Here is a 17,376-nt window from a genome sequence, read left to right on the forward strand (position 1 = left end):
TTTATTCATTCTTTCATTCTTTCTTTTCTTTCTTTAAAAAAGGGGAGCTATCTCTATTGATTTATTGTCAGGCATAAACCCGGTAGAATGCATTGCATTGCATTGTTTATCATATCGCAATCATCGAATGAGTTTTGTATCCACTGTACATGATTTTAATTCTAGCACGTATTCGCCACTACCGCTTCCCCTTCTTCTTCTTCTTCGAAGTATTAGCCTGAGTCCGCTGTTGACTGCCCTGCTGACTGGCTGCTGCGTTAGCTTCCTCCGTCTTTTCGGTGACCATGCCTCCTTGGGTACGTTCCGCCGCACGCTGCTTGCCCTTTCGTCCTTTGGGGCGGTAGCTGGATCGATCACGCAGAGGAAGCCAGCGTTCTGGATCAGGGGCCTTGTTCGGATCGTAGTCCTTTGGCAGACGTGATTTGCGGATTCGCTTCGTTGCACGGCCTTCCTTGTCTGCTGCTGGGCGCTTGCGTGCACTGGCAAGGGCCGCTGCGGCCGTAGCAGACGAGGGAGAGATCCCGGCAGATTCGAGGGCAGATACATCGATGTCTGACACCAAGTCGGTGGTTGCAGGGAGACGGTTGACTTGTGATGCGACCTTGTCGTAGTCCAGGGTTGCCTGCGAAGCGACGTAGCCGGCAATTGCAAACCGGTCATCCGCGTTCTTCTGGTAAAGATCCTTAAACAGCTCGCCGGCGGTGACGAGATCGGACTGATCCGCAGAATAAATGAGTGATGCCGCTGCCGCTCGTAGCAGGGAGGAAGGCGCCTCGGCCTGGCTGCGCCAGTAGCTTGCAGCTTTGCCGAGTTCGGTGCGGATTTGTACCTTGCGGCCTTCGAGCTTGTACAGAGATACAAGGATGCCCAGGAGGCCAGGGTTGAATCGCACTTCCTTGTCCTGCTCGGAGATGGATTCTTCCAGGAGTCCAAGGCATTTCTCCAAGGTGGCGATGGCGGAGGTCGTGTTGCCGGTGCTCACGTAGAGTTGGACGGCGGTGAGTACTAATCCGAGATCCTTTGGTCGTTTCTCTACTGCGGGTAGAATCGCTTTCAGGGCCTTTGCACCGGTCTGGCCATGGGCGTGGGCCGCGGCGTTAAATACCGAAAGCAGGTTGATGCCGGGCTCTATGGAGGGACAAGGGGCGTGAGACCGTGTCTTGGACGTAGATCGGATGATGCCATCGTATTTCTGAACAAGAAGGTCGGCCGCGTTAAAGTTGCCGCTGATTATGTTGCTTTGGAAGTCGAACAATCGGTCATTACCAGTGGATTCTGGGGTCTTGTGTAACGCCTTATAAAGGATGTACGGGTTTGCAGCGGTGTCACGGACGAGGGTGATGTTATTTTCTGCGATCTTCTTGGTCGATAGTTCCGGGATACTATAACTATATGAGCTTGCGCGTACGACATCTTGTATACTGTGCAGGGTACAACAAACTCTTTGACCGAGATTTCCTGCAGGATGGACTCGGCTTCTTCCGACTTTCCTTGACTGATCAAAACATACAGCTGCTGCACGGAAATTGGGAGCAACTCAGCGTCTCTGTCTTCTGGTGTCAGGTCTTCGGATGTCCGACACAACTCTAAGCAGGGTTAGCAAGCGCCATCCCAAGTATGTTGAGCAAGGCGAACCTTTTGCCCGCTTAAGTAGTATCTCCCCTTGACCAAACTCTCCTTTGGCGATACTCAGGCAAGCAGCATTGTAGACGGTCTCAAACGCTTCCAGATCATCCCTCGTCGGTCGGGTGTGACGGACATATTCAGGGTATCCTTTCCATTGCAACTGAGCATCTGCCGCCCATGCGTTGATGCGCAGGTCATTTTCTTCATTGTCCAGAGCTCCCTGGTCCTTGGCCAAGTCCTCATAGATTTCGGCTGTCCGACGGAATTTCTCTGATCGATAGCTCTACGGCACAAAGTTAGAGGCACTATTCATGTGAGTGACACTATCGGAAAGAAACATACCACCTGAGCCTCCAAGTGACGCGCACCGCGATTGTCGACTATACGTGAAACGATCTCGATCGCTTTATCGAGCTGACCGCACTTGTACAGAGCATACGCGTACTCCAATGCCGCGGTTTTCTTCAACTTCTCACCTCCCTCTTCGAACACGCGCAGGCAGTCCTCATAGCGATCAAGCTTCAGCAAGGCCACAACCTTGATATTCTGAGAATAGGTATCCGATTTAGACTTTGCTAGAGCTGCATTGGCCGAACGCAGGACCTCCTCGTGGTCGTCGATGGATGTGCGGTGCAACAACGAGCTCAACGATTGAGAGGCCATGGTGGAGGAGATAAGGGAGATAATCCAATGAAGTTATTGTAATTAGCCCAGCTAGGGCAGACGGTCAGATGAGGTTGACCCTTTGATGAGAGGGAAGGCAGTCAGTCTGATCTCTCAAGCCGACAGAGAGTTGGCTTCTCTGTGGGAATTGCGATATTTCCCCATTGGGGCATTTTGCACCAACGGGTGCTGGAGGCCACCGTAGTTCTATTCTATAGGTAGGCGGTGTAAAGTGACAATAACCTTAAATCCCGTGACCCATGGATGACATACATAGTTACTAAGCATATGGATTGAACAGATCGAGTGAGATATTACTCTTTACCTTGCGCAGCGATTACCACACTGGATTGGCCATTAGCCACATAGTTAGCTGATTATGGCTCCTTGGCCTTGGGGCCATCAGGGGTTGGAGTAGGTATTAGCCTCGACTGATACGCCGTATTTGTCCCCATGTGTGTTGGGTGAGATATTGGCTACATCACAAACAGACCCTATTCAACCATGCATAGCTCTGCAGAGAATATGATTAATTGTTGGATCTAGCCTTCTGTTTGCTGGTTATTGGAGTGACAGGAGCCTTGGGGTGGCCCCGAATGTGGCTATCTTTAATATCGTCGCTTTGGGCATGTAGTTTCGAGGATTGAATCCGCTTCTTTTGTCGAAAGATGTTTATTCTGACGATGTGATACTCCATACTCCATACTCCATATTAACACTCATTATGGAGTTCCGTCTGCATATTGGGAATAAATTGATAATTTAGCAGTCGTGTGTAGTTGACCAATCAGGTGCTGCTGACTAAGCACCCACCTGACCCTGACTTGAACAGACACTGGTTTCTTCGACCGTCCAGTCCATCATCAACATCGGGCCTAGAGGGATGCGAAGAAACTCTATCTATATCTCATGAATTCTCTTATCTACAGTATCTGTCTTTCTCAGAGCGGCCGCTGCTAAACAATTCCCTTGCAGCCGTCTTCTTCATCCCGGATGGCCCCTGGAATGTCTTCCGCGCGCGTCTTGAATCGGGGTCTCGGCATCGTTCTTCTGTCCGATATTGATTCGGGACCCAGTTAAAGCAGTTAGCAGTTCGAGCCCCCAACGTACTTCGGCCACCTGCATATGGACTGGGATTTCAGATAATTAGAGCTGGGGCAAGCGGAAGGCACACTTCTTCTCATGGTATGCCTACACAGTACTCCGTATTCCGTACTTGGTCTCGGTCCACGGCCGATCCTCCCTCCTGTATGAAAACTGTCGTCGGCTTGCTTCGCTGCATGCGGTCGGACAAGCAGGAGACAGTTTTTTCCCTCCAGAAGGCCTAGAAAATCTTGTCCCATGGTCGGTTGTTAGTTTTTCTCCACCGGATTTTGTCGTCAATTTCAGGTCCGTTTTCTTCCCAGGAAAATCAAAACCGTATGTGGTTCTCAGCCATGCATGGTTCTGGCAGCTCATTTGATCGATCGCCTATCCTTCTTCACCTTCCGTTTTTCTATATTTGAACCTTTTTAATTGCCAGATCCGTCATCACCCTTCCCCCTCTCTCTCCCCCCTCCTCTTTGTTGCCCGTCACCATCCTGTTTTCGTACTTTGCAACATCGGTTTCAGGGTCCTTTTTTTTTTTTTTCTCTTTGGCCCTTTCTTCTACTTACTCTCTCTCTCCCCCCACCCCCATAATCCTCGTCATCTGCCTTCTTTTCCATCTTTTCTCCTCTCCAACCACTCTGCTACTCTTTCTCCGACCGCTTGCGCGACCGCTCTACTTACTCATACTTTCCCCGCTGACGTGCCGGGACCAAAAGGCTTATGATCTTCTAGTGATTTCTCGGCTCGTTCACCTCCCCTATCTAGCGATCGCTTTCAGACTCCAATGTTGTTAAATGGCGGGGAGAAACCCCTGACTAGGGGCACATCATGGGTGTGGAATAAAAAAGTTTTGCGCTTTGTTGTTGCCATCTGTTTGGTGGGCGGCTTTGCTTTCTTTTTGTGGCCTCATGTTGAGGGGCAAGAAGAGGCTGTCAAGGATTCGGTTTCCAACATCACTATCACCTCGGGGGTCCAATGTAAGCCCGACTTCGATGTACTCCGTCGCCTCGAAATTCAGAAACTCTCCGACTATGTGAAACGGGAAGTGGTGGCCGTGCCAACAACTGGTACATTACCCATCAGACAACGCCTGGAGACAACTTTGTTTGAGCACTTCGAGGGCCACGACCACACCTTAACCCGGCAGTCGCAGGACGATTGTTCGGTCTCGCCGCCAATCTCCCTCCAGGTTTCTAAGTCACTTGGCAAAGCGAATGCGTCGCATATCGACTTTGGCGTGGCGACAACGCTAGATCGATTGAATGACTCGCTCGATGCATTCTATCACTGGGCTGGCCATACGCACACCCGCATTTTCGCTCTCATTGAGCCGGACGAAGAAAAGAAAATCAGTGAGGTCCTAGTGAAGGCGAATGCACTTGGGATCAATTTACATGTGACCCAATTGGATGAAGAATACCAGCGTCGGTACTTCTCATTAGTCTCCCACCTGTCACATAATGTGCGATCGGAGACGCAATGGGCCTGCATTATTGATGATGATACGTTCTTCCCATCGATGACAGGATTGGTGAAGGCTCTTGGAGAATACGATGCAAACCAGCCCATGTACGTCGGGGGCGTGTCGGAGAGTCTTCCGCAAGTTGGGAGCTTTGGCTTGATGGGTTTTGGCGGCGCTGGTGTCTTCCTGTCCCGCCCTCTTCTTCAGCAGATTAGCAAGCCGGAGGTTTTCAATGAATGCGCCAATTCTCCGCACACTGGTGACCGCAGGATTTCTGTCTGCATTTACCAGCATACCCTCACTCGCTTGACCATCCATCCCGGTTTGCGACAACTGGACCTTACCGGTGATCTCTCTGGATTCTTCGAGTCACAGCGGCCCCCACCACTCTCTGTGCATCACTGGAAGTCATGGTTCCATTCCGATATGGCCAAAATCGGCATTGTTGGCGAACTGTGCGGTGATAGCTGTCGCCTGCAACAGTTTAAGTTTGCAGACGGATGGATCCTTACTAACGGGTACTCAGTGGTGAAGTACGGCGCTAAGGTTGATCCTGACGATATTTCCATGGAGATAACCTGGGATGCCCAAAATGGCGAGATGTATCTCCATGCGCTCGGCCCCCTACGCCCCAAGGACGCGGATAAGTTCAGCTACTTGCTAGCAGACTCGGTTCTAGACGGAAACAAGGTACGACAATATTACATCCATCACGATTCCAAGAACGGAGATCAGGTTTTGGAGTTGGTATGGCAAACTTGATATTACTTGGCTATTTCTTTTAGAGCTGCATTTTTTTTTTTTTTTTTTTTTCGCTCATATTTCCTAATTATCTACGCCGGTCGCCTCTATTGATCCGAAGGAACTTGACGACAGCCACTGCGACTTTCGGTGAGATCGCATATACATTGAATAGTTTTCAACTGTTTATGAGAGAAACCCCTCTCTCTGCAAACCTTACAAGGTTTAATCATCATGGCGCATATACTTATGACTCTGCTTTTTGACAAGTTTGGATGACTTGTGCAATAGAACGCATGCATGGGTTGGATTTTATATTGCGTCTTTATTACTTCCTATACTGATTGGTCCCTTGTGGACAGGTTGAATTGATGGATCATATTGGTTTTCTCTTTATGGGCGTTTTCTCCCTTTTCATAATTGGGTTTGATCCGGGATCAGTTGGAGACCTTTGAATTTGTACATTAAATACCCTTCAGTCAATTCAATTCTTTTAAATTTTAACAGGTCGTATGACAGGATCATGAGGAATATCATGTTGAGGTTCCTTAGATCTGAACGACTTGACCAAAAAGGCTATGCATACCTTTCGCAGATCTTTCTTAGAATTATAATCGCAACATATCATACCATTGCCAAAAATCATACAGCCACTATTATTGCATGTATATGGTATCATTTTCTATACATATCAACCCAAATACCTACTCCGCCGTATGTGTGAGATGAACCAAGCCCTATATATATATAAATATCAACACTGCATGCACATATCAGGCACTACAACATCATCCTTTCCCAACAAAAACCCGGGAACCTATCTCCACCACTCAAGACACCCCCATTCTAAAACGAGATATCCTCTTGTATCCTCGAAGACGACATAATCCCCATCACTGACTCCACCGTATCCCCCTCTTGATCCCGGAGATCATCCTGAGCTGAAACATAATCCCACGCATGTTCTAGAGAATCTAGATCAGACAGCGCAGACCCGGCAGTAGTAGTAGTGGTGGTAGTGGTCGGTGGCAGGAGATTGTATACGGAGAGCGAACAGTCAAAGCCCAAGACACCCTTACTTCGTTCCACGAGCGCAGGGAGCAAGTACGACTGGGAACCGCGGATTCGGGATAACATGTTGAGTATTCCCCATAGGAGATCGCGAGGGTCGACGGTTGATTCGGAAAGATGTTGGGACGCTTTTGATCCTAGGGAGCGGGAGACGTCCGCGACGGAGGTGCCTAGGTCGAAGAGCTTTTGTTCCTGTACAATATAAGGATTTGGGTTCATCAATGAAATGGTGGGGAGTATGGTGATATAGTGGGATTTGGTTTATGGGTTGAGGGACTTGAGGGACTGACCATTCCAATACCGTGCGCATCGACAGCGCCTTGCGACGCGGCTCCAATGACGCCCATGACTGCTTTCCCGACCAATACGGGCAGATGAAATGGGAGGACGGTATCATCGCGTGCGCCAGGCTGCGCGGCACGTGTCATGGAGAGTTTCCACATCATGGCTTGGAGCCACTGCTGAGTGATGAGGATGTCGACTTTTTGGATTTCTGAAACCCCTTCTAATGAGATGGACTTGCTGAGACTGGATTGGATGGATGATGTAGGAGGCATTGCGCAGATACCGTCTCCGCCGCCGGCAGAGACCCAGTCGTAGAGACTTACAGTTAGCTTTTCGAAGATGCTGATAAGGTTGATGAACCCGTAGGCAAGGATTGGGTCGTTTGAGCCGAGAACTTGTGGTTTATGAATGGAATTGCGGAGCATGACTGGTTTGGCTTGTTGTAGTGCATAGCCTCTGAAGCTGGAGTTAACATGTGCAGGGAATGTAGCTGCAGGAGGGTTTACCTCTCTGTAATAAATAGTAGCCAGAAGATCCTTCGTCTTTCTTCCGCCTCCTCGACGCTCAGATCGGAGTATGTTGATTCGCGATGCAGTCCTAGCGTGAAGACCATAGATGTCGCCTGGCACAGATAGAACCAGGCGTGGTCCTGCTTATCCAAGTTGCCGTATGCAGCAAAAAGGAAGAAAGATGTTAGAAGGCTTTCGACACTCATTTCATCCACCAGGTCGACGTCTTTTCTGGCGCGCACAGCCTCCGCCAGTAACTCCTCGCCGGACATGACCGAACGGCCGTCGACGCCGGCTTGCAGGTGCGAAGGATTCGAGGCTGATGTCGCACCGTCTAGTTTCAGCTGGATGTGTGTAACCGCGCATAATGAAGCCAGGAAGGCGTATCTTCGGGAAGACAGATGTTGCGGTTGGTGACAGTCTTGGTGCAGCTTTTCTTTCTGCACTACTGGCATGATAGGGAACAGATACTTCAGGAAGACATTGACGTGGGCCAGTAGAACCGGTGCTGATAGACGTCTTGCCGAAGGGAATATTGCTCCAATGAGCGAATCTGACAGGGAGTTGGTTGAGTCCGGGGAGGAAACCAGCTCCGGCGGTGGAAGCCTGGTGCATGAGTCCGAGAGTTCCGAAGGTATATATTGGTTATCGGCCGCTGTGAACGGCGAAACAGGAGAACCTGATCCTGGCAGTGCATATGTTCCCGACTCCGAAAGCCATTCGCTATCGAGAGGGTGCTTTTGAGAATGGCAGCGGCGCTCCTCTCCGCGCCGAGATACAAGTGGGTGGATTGGAGCTAAAGGATAGAGGGTGCGGAATTTCGGTCCCTTCCGGCGCAGAACATCACTATAGGAACAGGAGAGGAGTAGTCTCTGGCATTTATCGCAGGGGAGCTCTCTGGAGCATTTAATTTTCCGCCGACGACAATTGTCGCAGGCTTGTTTGAACGGTTTCTGGTTAGTTGTAGTAGAGGGAGAGTCCATTGGCAGATAAGCTCGAGGGCAAGTTTAAAGTGGTTCAGAGAATGAAGAAAAACCTTCAGGATGCACAACACCCCATAACCGACAGTGATACTGCTGATAACTAACGAAAGATGACTGACATTGAAAACAATGCAGGTGATAACTAGGGTACTGTAAATTGGAGAGAGAAAAATCTGGGGAAGCTCGCGGGGAGGGTGCCTGGAAATGCAGGTTGCAAGACCCCGCGTCGACAGGTCCGGTCGGGTTAGTGTCTTCTTGGCTGCAGGATTTTAGATTTTCTACTTATACTTTTTTATTTTGGCTTTTGATTTTGGGTGACAAAGAGTTGCTCGGAAGAGGATGACAGACATGACGTCGTGTTTCCCCAGATCCAATGGCGCCTTTCTCTACCAGGGAATCGCAGGGTTGACCATGCGACATTTTCGAACAGTGCCCCTACATATATAAATGTGAACTCTCAAGAGGGAGATTGCTTTGCAATGTGCTATTCTCTGCTGGTTAGCCCACCTAGATGGATTTATTGGCCCATAGACGCTCCACTGCTGCCGTCTATTCAACTGTAAGAGTTGTAAACTATCTCGGGAAGCCGAGCAGAAATGGGTAGTAGGTCGGCCCAATTGGTGAAAGGTTAGGATGGTCTAGGAATTACCCAGATCTTCATTGCTAGTTTTTCCCCGAGTCCACTGGCAGAAACCCCCAGATCTCAGAGGACATGCCTTTAAACTATCAGTCTCAACGATCTCACCGGGCGTCCTCTCGGGAAAGGCCAGGTACTTGGACCCATGCGGGTTATCTGCCTAACCATATGTACTCGACCAATCGGGCAATTATCGGGGAGCGGGCCAATCACAGCGCCCCTGTCAGATGATCGCCGGATCCAGGAAGCGCGTTTCCGTTCATCTCCACGATCTCTCGTACTCGGGGGGACACGGAAGGACCAGGTCTTTCGGACACCATACAGAATACTCTCATTATCATACTTCTTCCTACTATCATTTACCCCTCTAGTCCTTGACTGACTCTGGTTTTCCCCCACTCGGTCCGAGTAACTTGTTGGCGTCCCCGCGATTCTAACACCCTGCATCGCACCCCGGGAATTTGACGGAGAAATGCCTCACTTCCAGTTAGGTACTCCGACCAAGCTGCGGGGGAACAAGGGTGACAAGAACATATAAGTACGCCAATATAAAGGGAACGGAGTTGGCCATCTTTCTAACCAACCACGGCACGGTCGGGTAGCCGCTCTCTCTCTCTCTCTCACAATGGTCAGTTTCACGGGCCTCTTGGCCGGTATTGGTCTGTTACCGGTGGCTTATGGAGCTAGTCCATCGCGGGCTTCAAGCGCTACGGTGTCGGCGCCATCCTCGCAATTCACCATACCTGCTTCGGCCGACGTTGGTGCGCAGTTGATAGCCAATATCGATGATCCTAAGGCCGTTAACGCACAGTCTGCCTGCCCCGGTTACAAGGCTTCCAACGTCAATAATACCGCTCATGGGTTCACTGCAAGCTTGCAGCTAGCTGGAAAACCATGTAATGTTTACGGGACGGATGTCGACTCATTGACTTTGACTGTGGAGTACCAGGCAAAAGATCGCTTGAACATCCAAATTGTCCCATCCCATGTGGACTCCTCTAACGCGTCGTGGTATATTCTGTCTGAAGACGCGGTTCCTAGGCCCAAGGTATCACCCAATGCCTCGATTCCTGAGAGCGACCTGTTTGTGTCCTGGTCCAATGAACCATCCTTCAACTTCAAGGTCACCCGGAAAGCAACCGGGGACGCGCTTTTCGATACCGAGGGCTCGGTACTGGTATACGAGAACCAGTTTATAGAATTTGTCACCTCGCTGCCTAAGGACTACAACCTATACGGGTTGGGCGAGCGGATGAGCCAGCTTCGACTTCTTCGGAACGCCAACTTGACCATGTATGCTGCGGATATCGGAGACCCAATTGACAGGTATGTGCCCGTGATCGTCATTTTAGCCTTGGCTTATATAATTGTAGCAACATATATGGACAGCATCCGTTTTATTTGGACACAAGATATTACAAGCAGGAACATGGCCCACATGTCTTGTCCAAAAGCAGCAAGATCGATAAGTCGCAAGAATACGTATCATATTCCCATGGAGTATTCCTGAGGAATGCTCATGGACAGGAGGTTCTTCTGCGGTCTCAAAACCTAACATGGCGTTTATTGGGTGGAAGCATTGATCTGACGTTCTACGCTGGCCCAACCCAGGCTGATGTCACCAAGCAATACCAACTCAGTACGGTTGGATTACCGGCGATGCAGCAATACAACACTTTTGGGTTCCATCAGTGTCGCTGGGGTTACAATAACTGGTCAGAGTTCGAAAATGTTGTGGCTAATTTTGAGAAATTTGAAATTCCCTTGGAATATGTTTGGTATGTATCGATCAGGTCAATATACCCGCGGACATTCCCTGACCTGCCTAGGGCCGATATTGATTATATGCACGGATATCGGAATTTTGACAACGACGAACACCGTTTCTCCTACAGCGAAGGTGAGCGATTCCTCCGCAAGCTTCACGATGGCGGACGACGTTGGGTTCCGATCGTGGATGGGGCTCTATATATCCCGAACCCTGAAAACACGTCTGATGCGTACGTATCTTTCTCTTCACCTTATACATGTGCTGATATTTGTTGTAGATATGATACTTATACAAGAGGTGCTGCGGACGACGTTTTCATTAAGAACCCCGATGGTAGTCTCTACATTGGAGCTGTATGGCCTGGGTATACGGTCTTCCCGGATTGGCACCATCCCAAGGCAGTCGAATTCTGGGCCAATGAGCTACTCATATGGTGGAAAAAACTGGCTTATGATGGAGTCTGGTACGACATGGCCGAAGTGTCCTCTTTCTGCGTAGGCAGCTGTGGCACTGGCAATTTGACGTTGAATCCAGTCCATCCGCCATTCGCCCTACCAGGCGAGCCCGGCAATGTTGTCTACGACTATCCAGAGGGTTTTAATGTGACCAACTCTACGGAGGCAGCTTCAGCCTCTGCAGGTGCCTCGAGCCAGGCCGCGTCCAATGGCGGAGGGGCTACCTCGACCTCGACCTCGTACTTGCGTACGACACCCACACCTGGTGTGCGCAATGTCAACCATCCTCCGTATGTGATCAACCATGTACAAACTGGACATGATCTTGCAGTCCATGCCATCTCACCGAACTCGACGCACGTGGATGGCGTCCAGGAGTATGACGTGCACAGTTTATATGGCCACCAGGGTCTGAATGCCACATATCAAGGTCTGCTGAAAGTCAGGTCGGACAAGCGTCCCTTTATTATCGGCCGTTCCACATTTGCAGGCTCAGGCAAATGGACCGGACATTGGGGCGGTGACAACTTCTCCAAGTGGGGATCCATGTACTTTTCCATTTCACAAGCCCTATCATTCTCACTGTTCGGGATCCCTATGTTCGGGGTGGATACTTGTGGCTTCAATGGAAACTCTGCGGAAGAACTCTGCAACCGGTGGATGCAGCTCTCAGCCTTCTTTCCATTCTACCGCAACCACAACGTTCTCTCTGCGATCCCCCAGGAGCCCTACCGATGGGCATCCGTCATCGAAGCGAGCAAGGCGGCGATGAGGATCCGGTATTCCATTTTGCCGTACTTTTACACCTTGTTCCATTTGGCGCACACGACTGGGTCGACGGTTATGCGTGCCCTTGCATGGGAGTTCCCTCATGACCCAAGTCTGGCTGCCGTTGACACGCAGTTCCTCGTGGGGCCTTCGATCATGGTGGTCCCAGTTTTGGAACCGCAGGTGGACACGGTGAAGGGAGTGTTCCCCGGCATCGGACAGGGCGAAGTGTGGTATGACTGGTACACGCAGACGGCGGTGCATGCTAAACCGGGAGTCAACACGACGATCCCAGCGCCCCTGGGTCACATCCCCGTGTTTGTACGAGGTGGCAGCGTCCTGCCCATGCAGGAGCCTGCGCTGACGACTCGGGATGCGCGCAAGACGCCGTGGTCACTGCTGGTCTCGCTGGGTAGCCAGGGCACAGCCACGGGCCAACTCTATCTCGACGACGGAGAAAGTATCCACCCGGTGGACACGCTGTCCGTCAAGTTCATGGCATCGTCGTCCAGCCTGCGGGCCTCCGCGCGGGGAACATGGAAGGAAAACAACCCGCTGGCCAACGTGACAGTGCTGGGCGTGACAAAGGAGCCATCGTCGGTGACCTTGAACGGCCAAAAAGTATCGACGGACTCGGTCAGATACAATGAAACCTCGCAGGCACTGTACGTGAACGGGCTGCAAAAGTTCACCGCGCAGGGAGCATGGACCCAGGACTGGGTACTAACATGGTAAGAGTAACGAAGAGATAATTTTATTTTAACCGAAATATCAAATACTTCTGTTATCCTCATGAACTCCCGTATTCATGTACCCCCCGTAGACACCGTATCAGTCCCTCCAGACAGCATTCATCGATACATTCTTACAGCTCTCTCGAACCTGTAGTTCCCGATTCAACCCACTCTCCCAGACGACCTTACCCCCCACCCTCATGAAAAACTTATACTCCAGCTCCATACCCACCGGCAGACTCACCCTTGTAAACCACAACGACACCACGCCATACTGATGAGCATCCAACGGCACCGCGCGATTTACATCCCACTCGCCCAGCTGCGTCACCGACCCCACCAGGAACACGTCCTCGCCTACGACCGTGGTCACGCGCACATTGAATCTTACCGACACTGAGGCAGGGGTGGCGCAGCGTAACGGGGGCCACTCGATGGGTCCGACGGTAGAATAGATTCCTTTTTCGGACGTGGGGTGACATTCTGCGGGGAGAGATGACGACGGTGAGGATGGGAGCGTACCTAGTGGTCTTGGATTGGCTGTAGCAGGCGCAGAGGAGGCGTCTCGTCGTGCCTTTTCAGCCGTCAATAAGGATACATACGACCAGGTTAGATCTGTAGCTGAGACCGGAGCGCCGGAGTCACGAGAGAACTGTTCTGCTAGGGCGCCGTTGGATGGGGTGTATTTTTGCTGGATTGTTAGCCATGCCCCAAACATTTAACGTAGACCCAAATAAAACCAAACCAACGAAGTGGTAAGAATTAGAAGGGGGAGGAAAGAACATACCACAACACCCAAATACCCATCGCCCAGAACCATCACCGCATCAAGAATCTCCGCATACACCCTCTCAGAAGACGGGTACGACCCCACCCTCGCCGAGGGATACACATCCCTAAAGAACGCCAAACTAGTCCGCTCGATCGTTACAAAACCCAGATACTTCCACTGCGACACGGCCTGGTAGAGCAACTGCGCCGCGGCAAGGGTACATAAATACCAGGGATGACCGCCCTGGTAGACATCTTCCGGGTATCGACCCAAAGCGATGGCATGGGAGGACGGAATACCCCTGTTAATATCGTATAAGGGCCGGAACGCATCGACGACGGATTTGAGGTTGGCGAGGGCTCGACTGGAGCAGGGCTGGAAGGTGGTGTCGTCGCATGGGGAGGTTGGGTTGAACGTGTGGATGGAGGCGAGGATGGAATTAATATCTTTTCCGGATCGGGGACTTGTGACATTAGGGCCGGGAGAAGCGGTAGGAGAGAGGTTTGAGAGGATAAAAGCGTCGGAAGGGGACCAGAAATATTGCAAGAAGCAGAGGGTTTGAGGGGCTTGAGAGAGACAGTTTGGACAGGAGAGGTTGAGACGATCGGCGAGGGAGGCGCCGTCACTCAAAGCGCGGTATTGCACAGCGGAGGTGAAGAATGATGAGCCGTTTTGCTCTTCCCATAGATCTGGAACTGTGAGAGGAATACATTTGACGAAAACGAGACGGGTATATACCGTAGGTGGAGGAGTTCCAGTACTCCGAGACATACGAGAGATCGTTCCGGATGATGGGCCAGATGGTCTGCGCTAGGGACGATTGATTGCGATCCTGTGTAGTCAGTAATCTGTTCTGCATTGCAGAAATTAACATACAATCAACCAGTTCGAATAAGCCATCAAAGTCATCGCACGCAATGCGGGACCATCTCGCTGCGGTCGGCCCCACGAGTCCGTGAAGGCCGAACCATCAACGTTGAACTTGGGCTCACCGAGGCCCCCCGAGAGCAGGCCCCCGGACGGATTCGACACGGCCTGTAAATCTGCTTGGAAGGAGATATAGTCCTGCACGGCAGATTGCAGCGTTGGATCGGCGGAGGAGACGACAATATCCACGAGACAGCGCGCCGTTAGCGCGGCGTCACGCGTCCAGGTGTAGTAATCTAGATGATACTGTCATGAGCCTATTAAGTGGAACCAAGGAGCCACAATTCATCTGCGTACAGTTTGGATCCTTCGTATTGGGGCTGGCAACGACGGACCCCGAGCGAGCTCCGGTCGCTTTGGCCCCATCTGCGCCGATATTATTCAGGACGCCGTCCAGCGCTTCAGGAATCTCCGCGAGGAGCCAGGAATCCAGCGAGGGATTGGACCGAGTGGTGCCAGAGAGGACGATTTGTGCGGGGGAGGCGTTGGCTGTGCGGAATAGCGACAGGACTAGGACGGATACGAGCATTATTATCGTCATGGTCGTTGAGATTGCCATTGCGCGATTGTGACGGATGGAGGAACAGACACTAACAACTGCCGAGAGAAGAAGCGTTGTCGATCTCGTCCAGGGGCGGGAATGCGCAGGAGATTTATCGGAAGGAGTCGTATGTGCCTAAAATGGTATAAATATGTCCTCACTGTATCCGTCGCACTCTCATCAGACACATACGAGATACATACGACAAAATGAAAGCAGGATGGTTGCTGAGTCTCGCCAGCGTCGCTTTAGCTGCGACGCCGGCGGATTGGCGCTCGCAGTCGATTTATTTCCTGCTCACCGATCGATTCGCGCGTTCGGATGGATCAACCACGGCGTCGTGTAACACGGAGGATCGGGTAGATTGCTCCTTTCCCGTCGAGTTCTGTGAGTGAGCTGACGTCTATAGAAATACTGTGGAGGCACCTGGAAGGGGATCATCGACCAGCTGGACTATATCCAGGGCATGGGCTTCACGGCCATCTGGATCACTCCAGTAACCGGCCAACTCCCCCAGGACACTGGATATGGCGAGGCCTATCATGGATACTGGCAGCAGGATATGTAGGTTTTCTCCTTATTGTTTGCTGAGCCAATCCTAATCTGATAGATACTCCCTCAACGATAAGTACGGCACGGCGGACGATCTGAAGGCATTGGCCGATGCTCTGCATAATCGACACATGTACCTGATGGTCGACGTAGTGGCTAACCACATGGTATGTCTTTCTTCGGTCTCTCTGTTCTATCCTCACGAAGAATCACTATCTCTAGGGCTACTCTGGGGCCGGCGACTCGGTCGACTACAGCGTCTTCAAACCGTTCAATTCGAAAGACTACTTCCACCCCTACTGTCCGATCAAGGACTACAACGATCAGACTCAGGCGGAGAACTGCTGGCTGGGAGATAACACCGTGTCGCTGCCGGATCTCGACACTACCAAGTCGGAGGTGAAAGATCTCTGGTACAAATGGGTGGGCGACCTCGTATCCAACTACTCCAGTGAGTTACACGTCCTACCACGGAACGAGACGAAGGAGAGACTGACATCTCTAGTCGATGGCCTGCGCATCGACACGGTCAAGCATGTCCAGAAGGACTTCTGGCCCGGATACAACAAGGCCGCCGGGGTGTACTGCGTCGGCGAGGTTCTCAATGGAGACACCGCGTTCACCTGTGCCTACCAGAGCGTTCTGGACGGGGTCCTGAACTACCCTATGTACTACCCTCTTCTGAATGCCTTCAAGTCCACCAGCGGCAATATCGGCGATCTTTACAACATGATCAACAACGTCAAATCGAACTGTCCGGATTCGACGCTGCTGGGAACGTTCATCGAGAACCACGACAATCCGCGGTTTGCTTCGTGAGTATTTCAATATGCTGCGTGCGAAACCGGGTTAACATACCAAACAGATACACGAATGACATGTCTCTCGCCAAAAATGTTGCCGTTTTCACTATCCTTGCAGACGGGATCCCCATCATTTATGCAGGTCAGGAACAGCACTACGCCGGTGGGGAAGATCCTGCGAACCGCGAAGCAACCTGGCTATCCGGATACTCGACCAAGAGCGAATTGTATACGTTGATCGCATCGTCAAACGCGATCCGCAACCATGCCATTGCGCAGGATCCGAAATACGTGACCTACAAGGTAGGCTGGACTCTATCCGCTCGGCTGAAGAATACACACAGAGAGAGAGAGAGAGACCTAACAAGAACAGAATTACCCCATCTACCAAGACGAAACCACTATCGCGATGCGTAAAGGCAGCGACGGTTCCCAAGTTGTCACGGTGCTGTCGAACAAGGGCTCGTCTGGATCGTCATATACGCTGTCCCTCGGTGACACAGGATATTCCTCCGGACAGAATGTCACGGAGATTTATACCTGCGAGACGCTGACGGTGGGCTCGGATGGGAAGGTGTCTGTGCCGATGAATAACGGGCTGCCTCGTGTGTTGTATCCGAGTGAGAAGTTGAAAGGGAGTAGCCTCTGTAGTGAGTAGGGTAGTAGCTAGAGTTGAGGTTTGGTTAGGACAACCAAGTATATAGTGGGACAATGAACCTGGCACTTGAAGAATAGTGTTGAAACTCCCAGCTTCCACGAGTCACTATTACAGCTCGCTAAGGCCGGGTTCTTTGGTAGTCGAATGATTTTGTCTTTACAATAAGTATTCATGTAATTGTTGCTCCCTCCGCTGGCTCACTCGTATTCTAGTATAGCTGAAAATGCAAGGTCAGAAATGGTATGTTATTTAGTGATCTAATATATCTAGACGAACAATAATCGGCCGATGACCAGAAGAAAGAGCCCAGAGTGCAGAAAACTACCGTA

At 51.1% G+C, this 17,376-nt stretch overlaps 6 protein-coding genes across 6 annotated transcripts; 3 read left to right on the plus strand and 3 right to left on the minus strand.

Moving 5' to 3' along the window:
* Positions 1 to 178: 178 nt before the first annotated feature.
* SRP72 (signal recognition particle subunit SRP72) lies at positions 179 to 2,289 on the minus strand (the record flags this gene model as incomplete). Its single annotated transcript, XM_033569365.1, has 4 exons — positions 179 to 1,382; positions 1,442 to 1,586; positions 1,636 to 1,909; positions 1,969 to 2,289. The coding sequence occupies 4 exons, from the start codon at positions 2,287 to 2,289 to the stop codon at positions 179 to 181; spliced, it is 1,944 nt and encodes a 647-aa protein (XP_033428171.1).
* Positions 2,290 to 4,162: 1,873 nt separating this feature from the next.
* Positions 4,163 to 5,602, plus strand: ATNIH1004_004696 (glycosyltransferase family 31 protein; the record flags this gene model as incomplete). Its single annotated transcript, XM_033569366.1, has 1 exon — positions 4,163 to 5,602. One exon carries the CDS (start codon positions 4,163 to 4,165, stop codon positions 5,600 to 5,602), a length of 1,440 nt encoding a protein of 479 aa, XP_033428172.1.
* An 825-nt stretch (positions 5,603 to 6,427) lies between these two features.
* Positions 6,428 to 8,429, minus strand: ATNIH1004_004697 (putative C6 transcription factor (AmyR); the record flags this gene model as incomplete). The annotated part of the gene is made up of 3 exons (XM_033569367.1): positions 6,428 to 6,844; positions 6,943 to 7,393; positions 7,444 to 8,429. The coding sequence occupies 3 exons, from the start codon at positions 8,427 to 8,429 to the stop codon at positions 6,428 to 6,430; spliced, it is 1,854 nt and encodes a 617-aa protein (XP_033428173.1).
* Positions 8,430 to 9,691: 1,262 nt separating this feature from the next.
* On the plus strand, positions 9,692 to 12,795 carry ATNIH1004_004698 (glycoside hydrolase family 31 protein; the record flags this gene model as incomplete). Its single annotated transcript, XM_033569368.1, has 4 exons — positions 9,692 to 10,392; positions 10,440 to 10,844; positions 10,896 to 11,066; positions 11,115 to 12,795. 4 exons carry the CDS (start codon positions 9,692 to 9,694, stop codon positions 12,793 to 12,795), a joined length of 2,958 nt encoding a protein of 985 aa, XP_033428174.1.
* Positions 12,796 to 12,891: 96 nt separating this feature from the next.
* ATNIH1004_004699 (putative glucoamylase/glucan 1,4-alpha-glucosidase) lies at positions 12,892 to 15,052 on the minus strand (the record flags this gene model as incomplete). Its single annotated transcript, XM_033569369.1, has 5 exons — positions 12,892 to 13,485; positions 13,582 to 14,255; positions 14,305 to 14,398; positions 14,443 to 14,729; positions 14,791 to 15,052. 5 exons carry the CDS (start codon positions 15,050 to 15,052, stop codon positions 12,892 to 12,894), a joined length of 1,911 nt encoding a protein of 636 aa, XP_033428175.1.
* A 191-nt stretch (positions 15,053 to 15,243) lies between these two features.
* AMY3 (alpha-amylase) lies at positions 15,244 to 17,047 on the plus strand (the record flags this gene model as incomplete). The annotated part of the gene is made up of 7 exons (XM_033569370.1): positions 15,244 to 15,393; positions 15,444 to 15,598; positions 15,645 to 15,753; positions 15,809 to 16,037; positions 16,092 to 16,401; positions 16,452 to 16,692; positions 16,763 to 17,047. 7 exons carry the CDS (start codon positions 15,244 to 15,246, stop codon positions 17,045 to 17,047), a joined length of 1,479 nt encoding a protein of 492 aa, XP_033428176.1.
* Positions 17,048 to 17,376: the final 329 nt, after the last annotated feature.

The sequence above is a fragment of the Aspergillus tanneri genome, assembly GCF_003426965.1.
Source record: "Aspergillus tanneri strain NIH1004 chromosome Unknown AapTan_3_pilon_pilon_pilon, whole genome shotgun sequence".
Taxonomy (NCBI): domain Eukaryota; kingdom Fungi; phylum Ascomycota; class Eurotiomycetes; order Eurotiales; family Aspergillaceae; genus Aspergillus; species Aspergillus tanneri.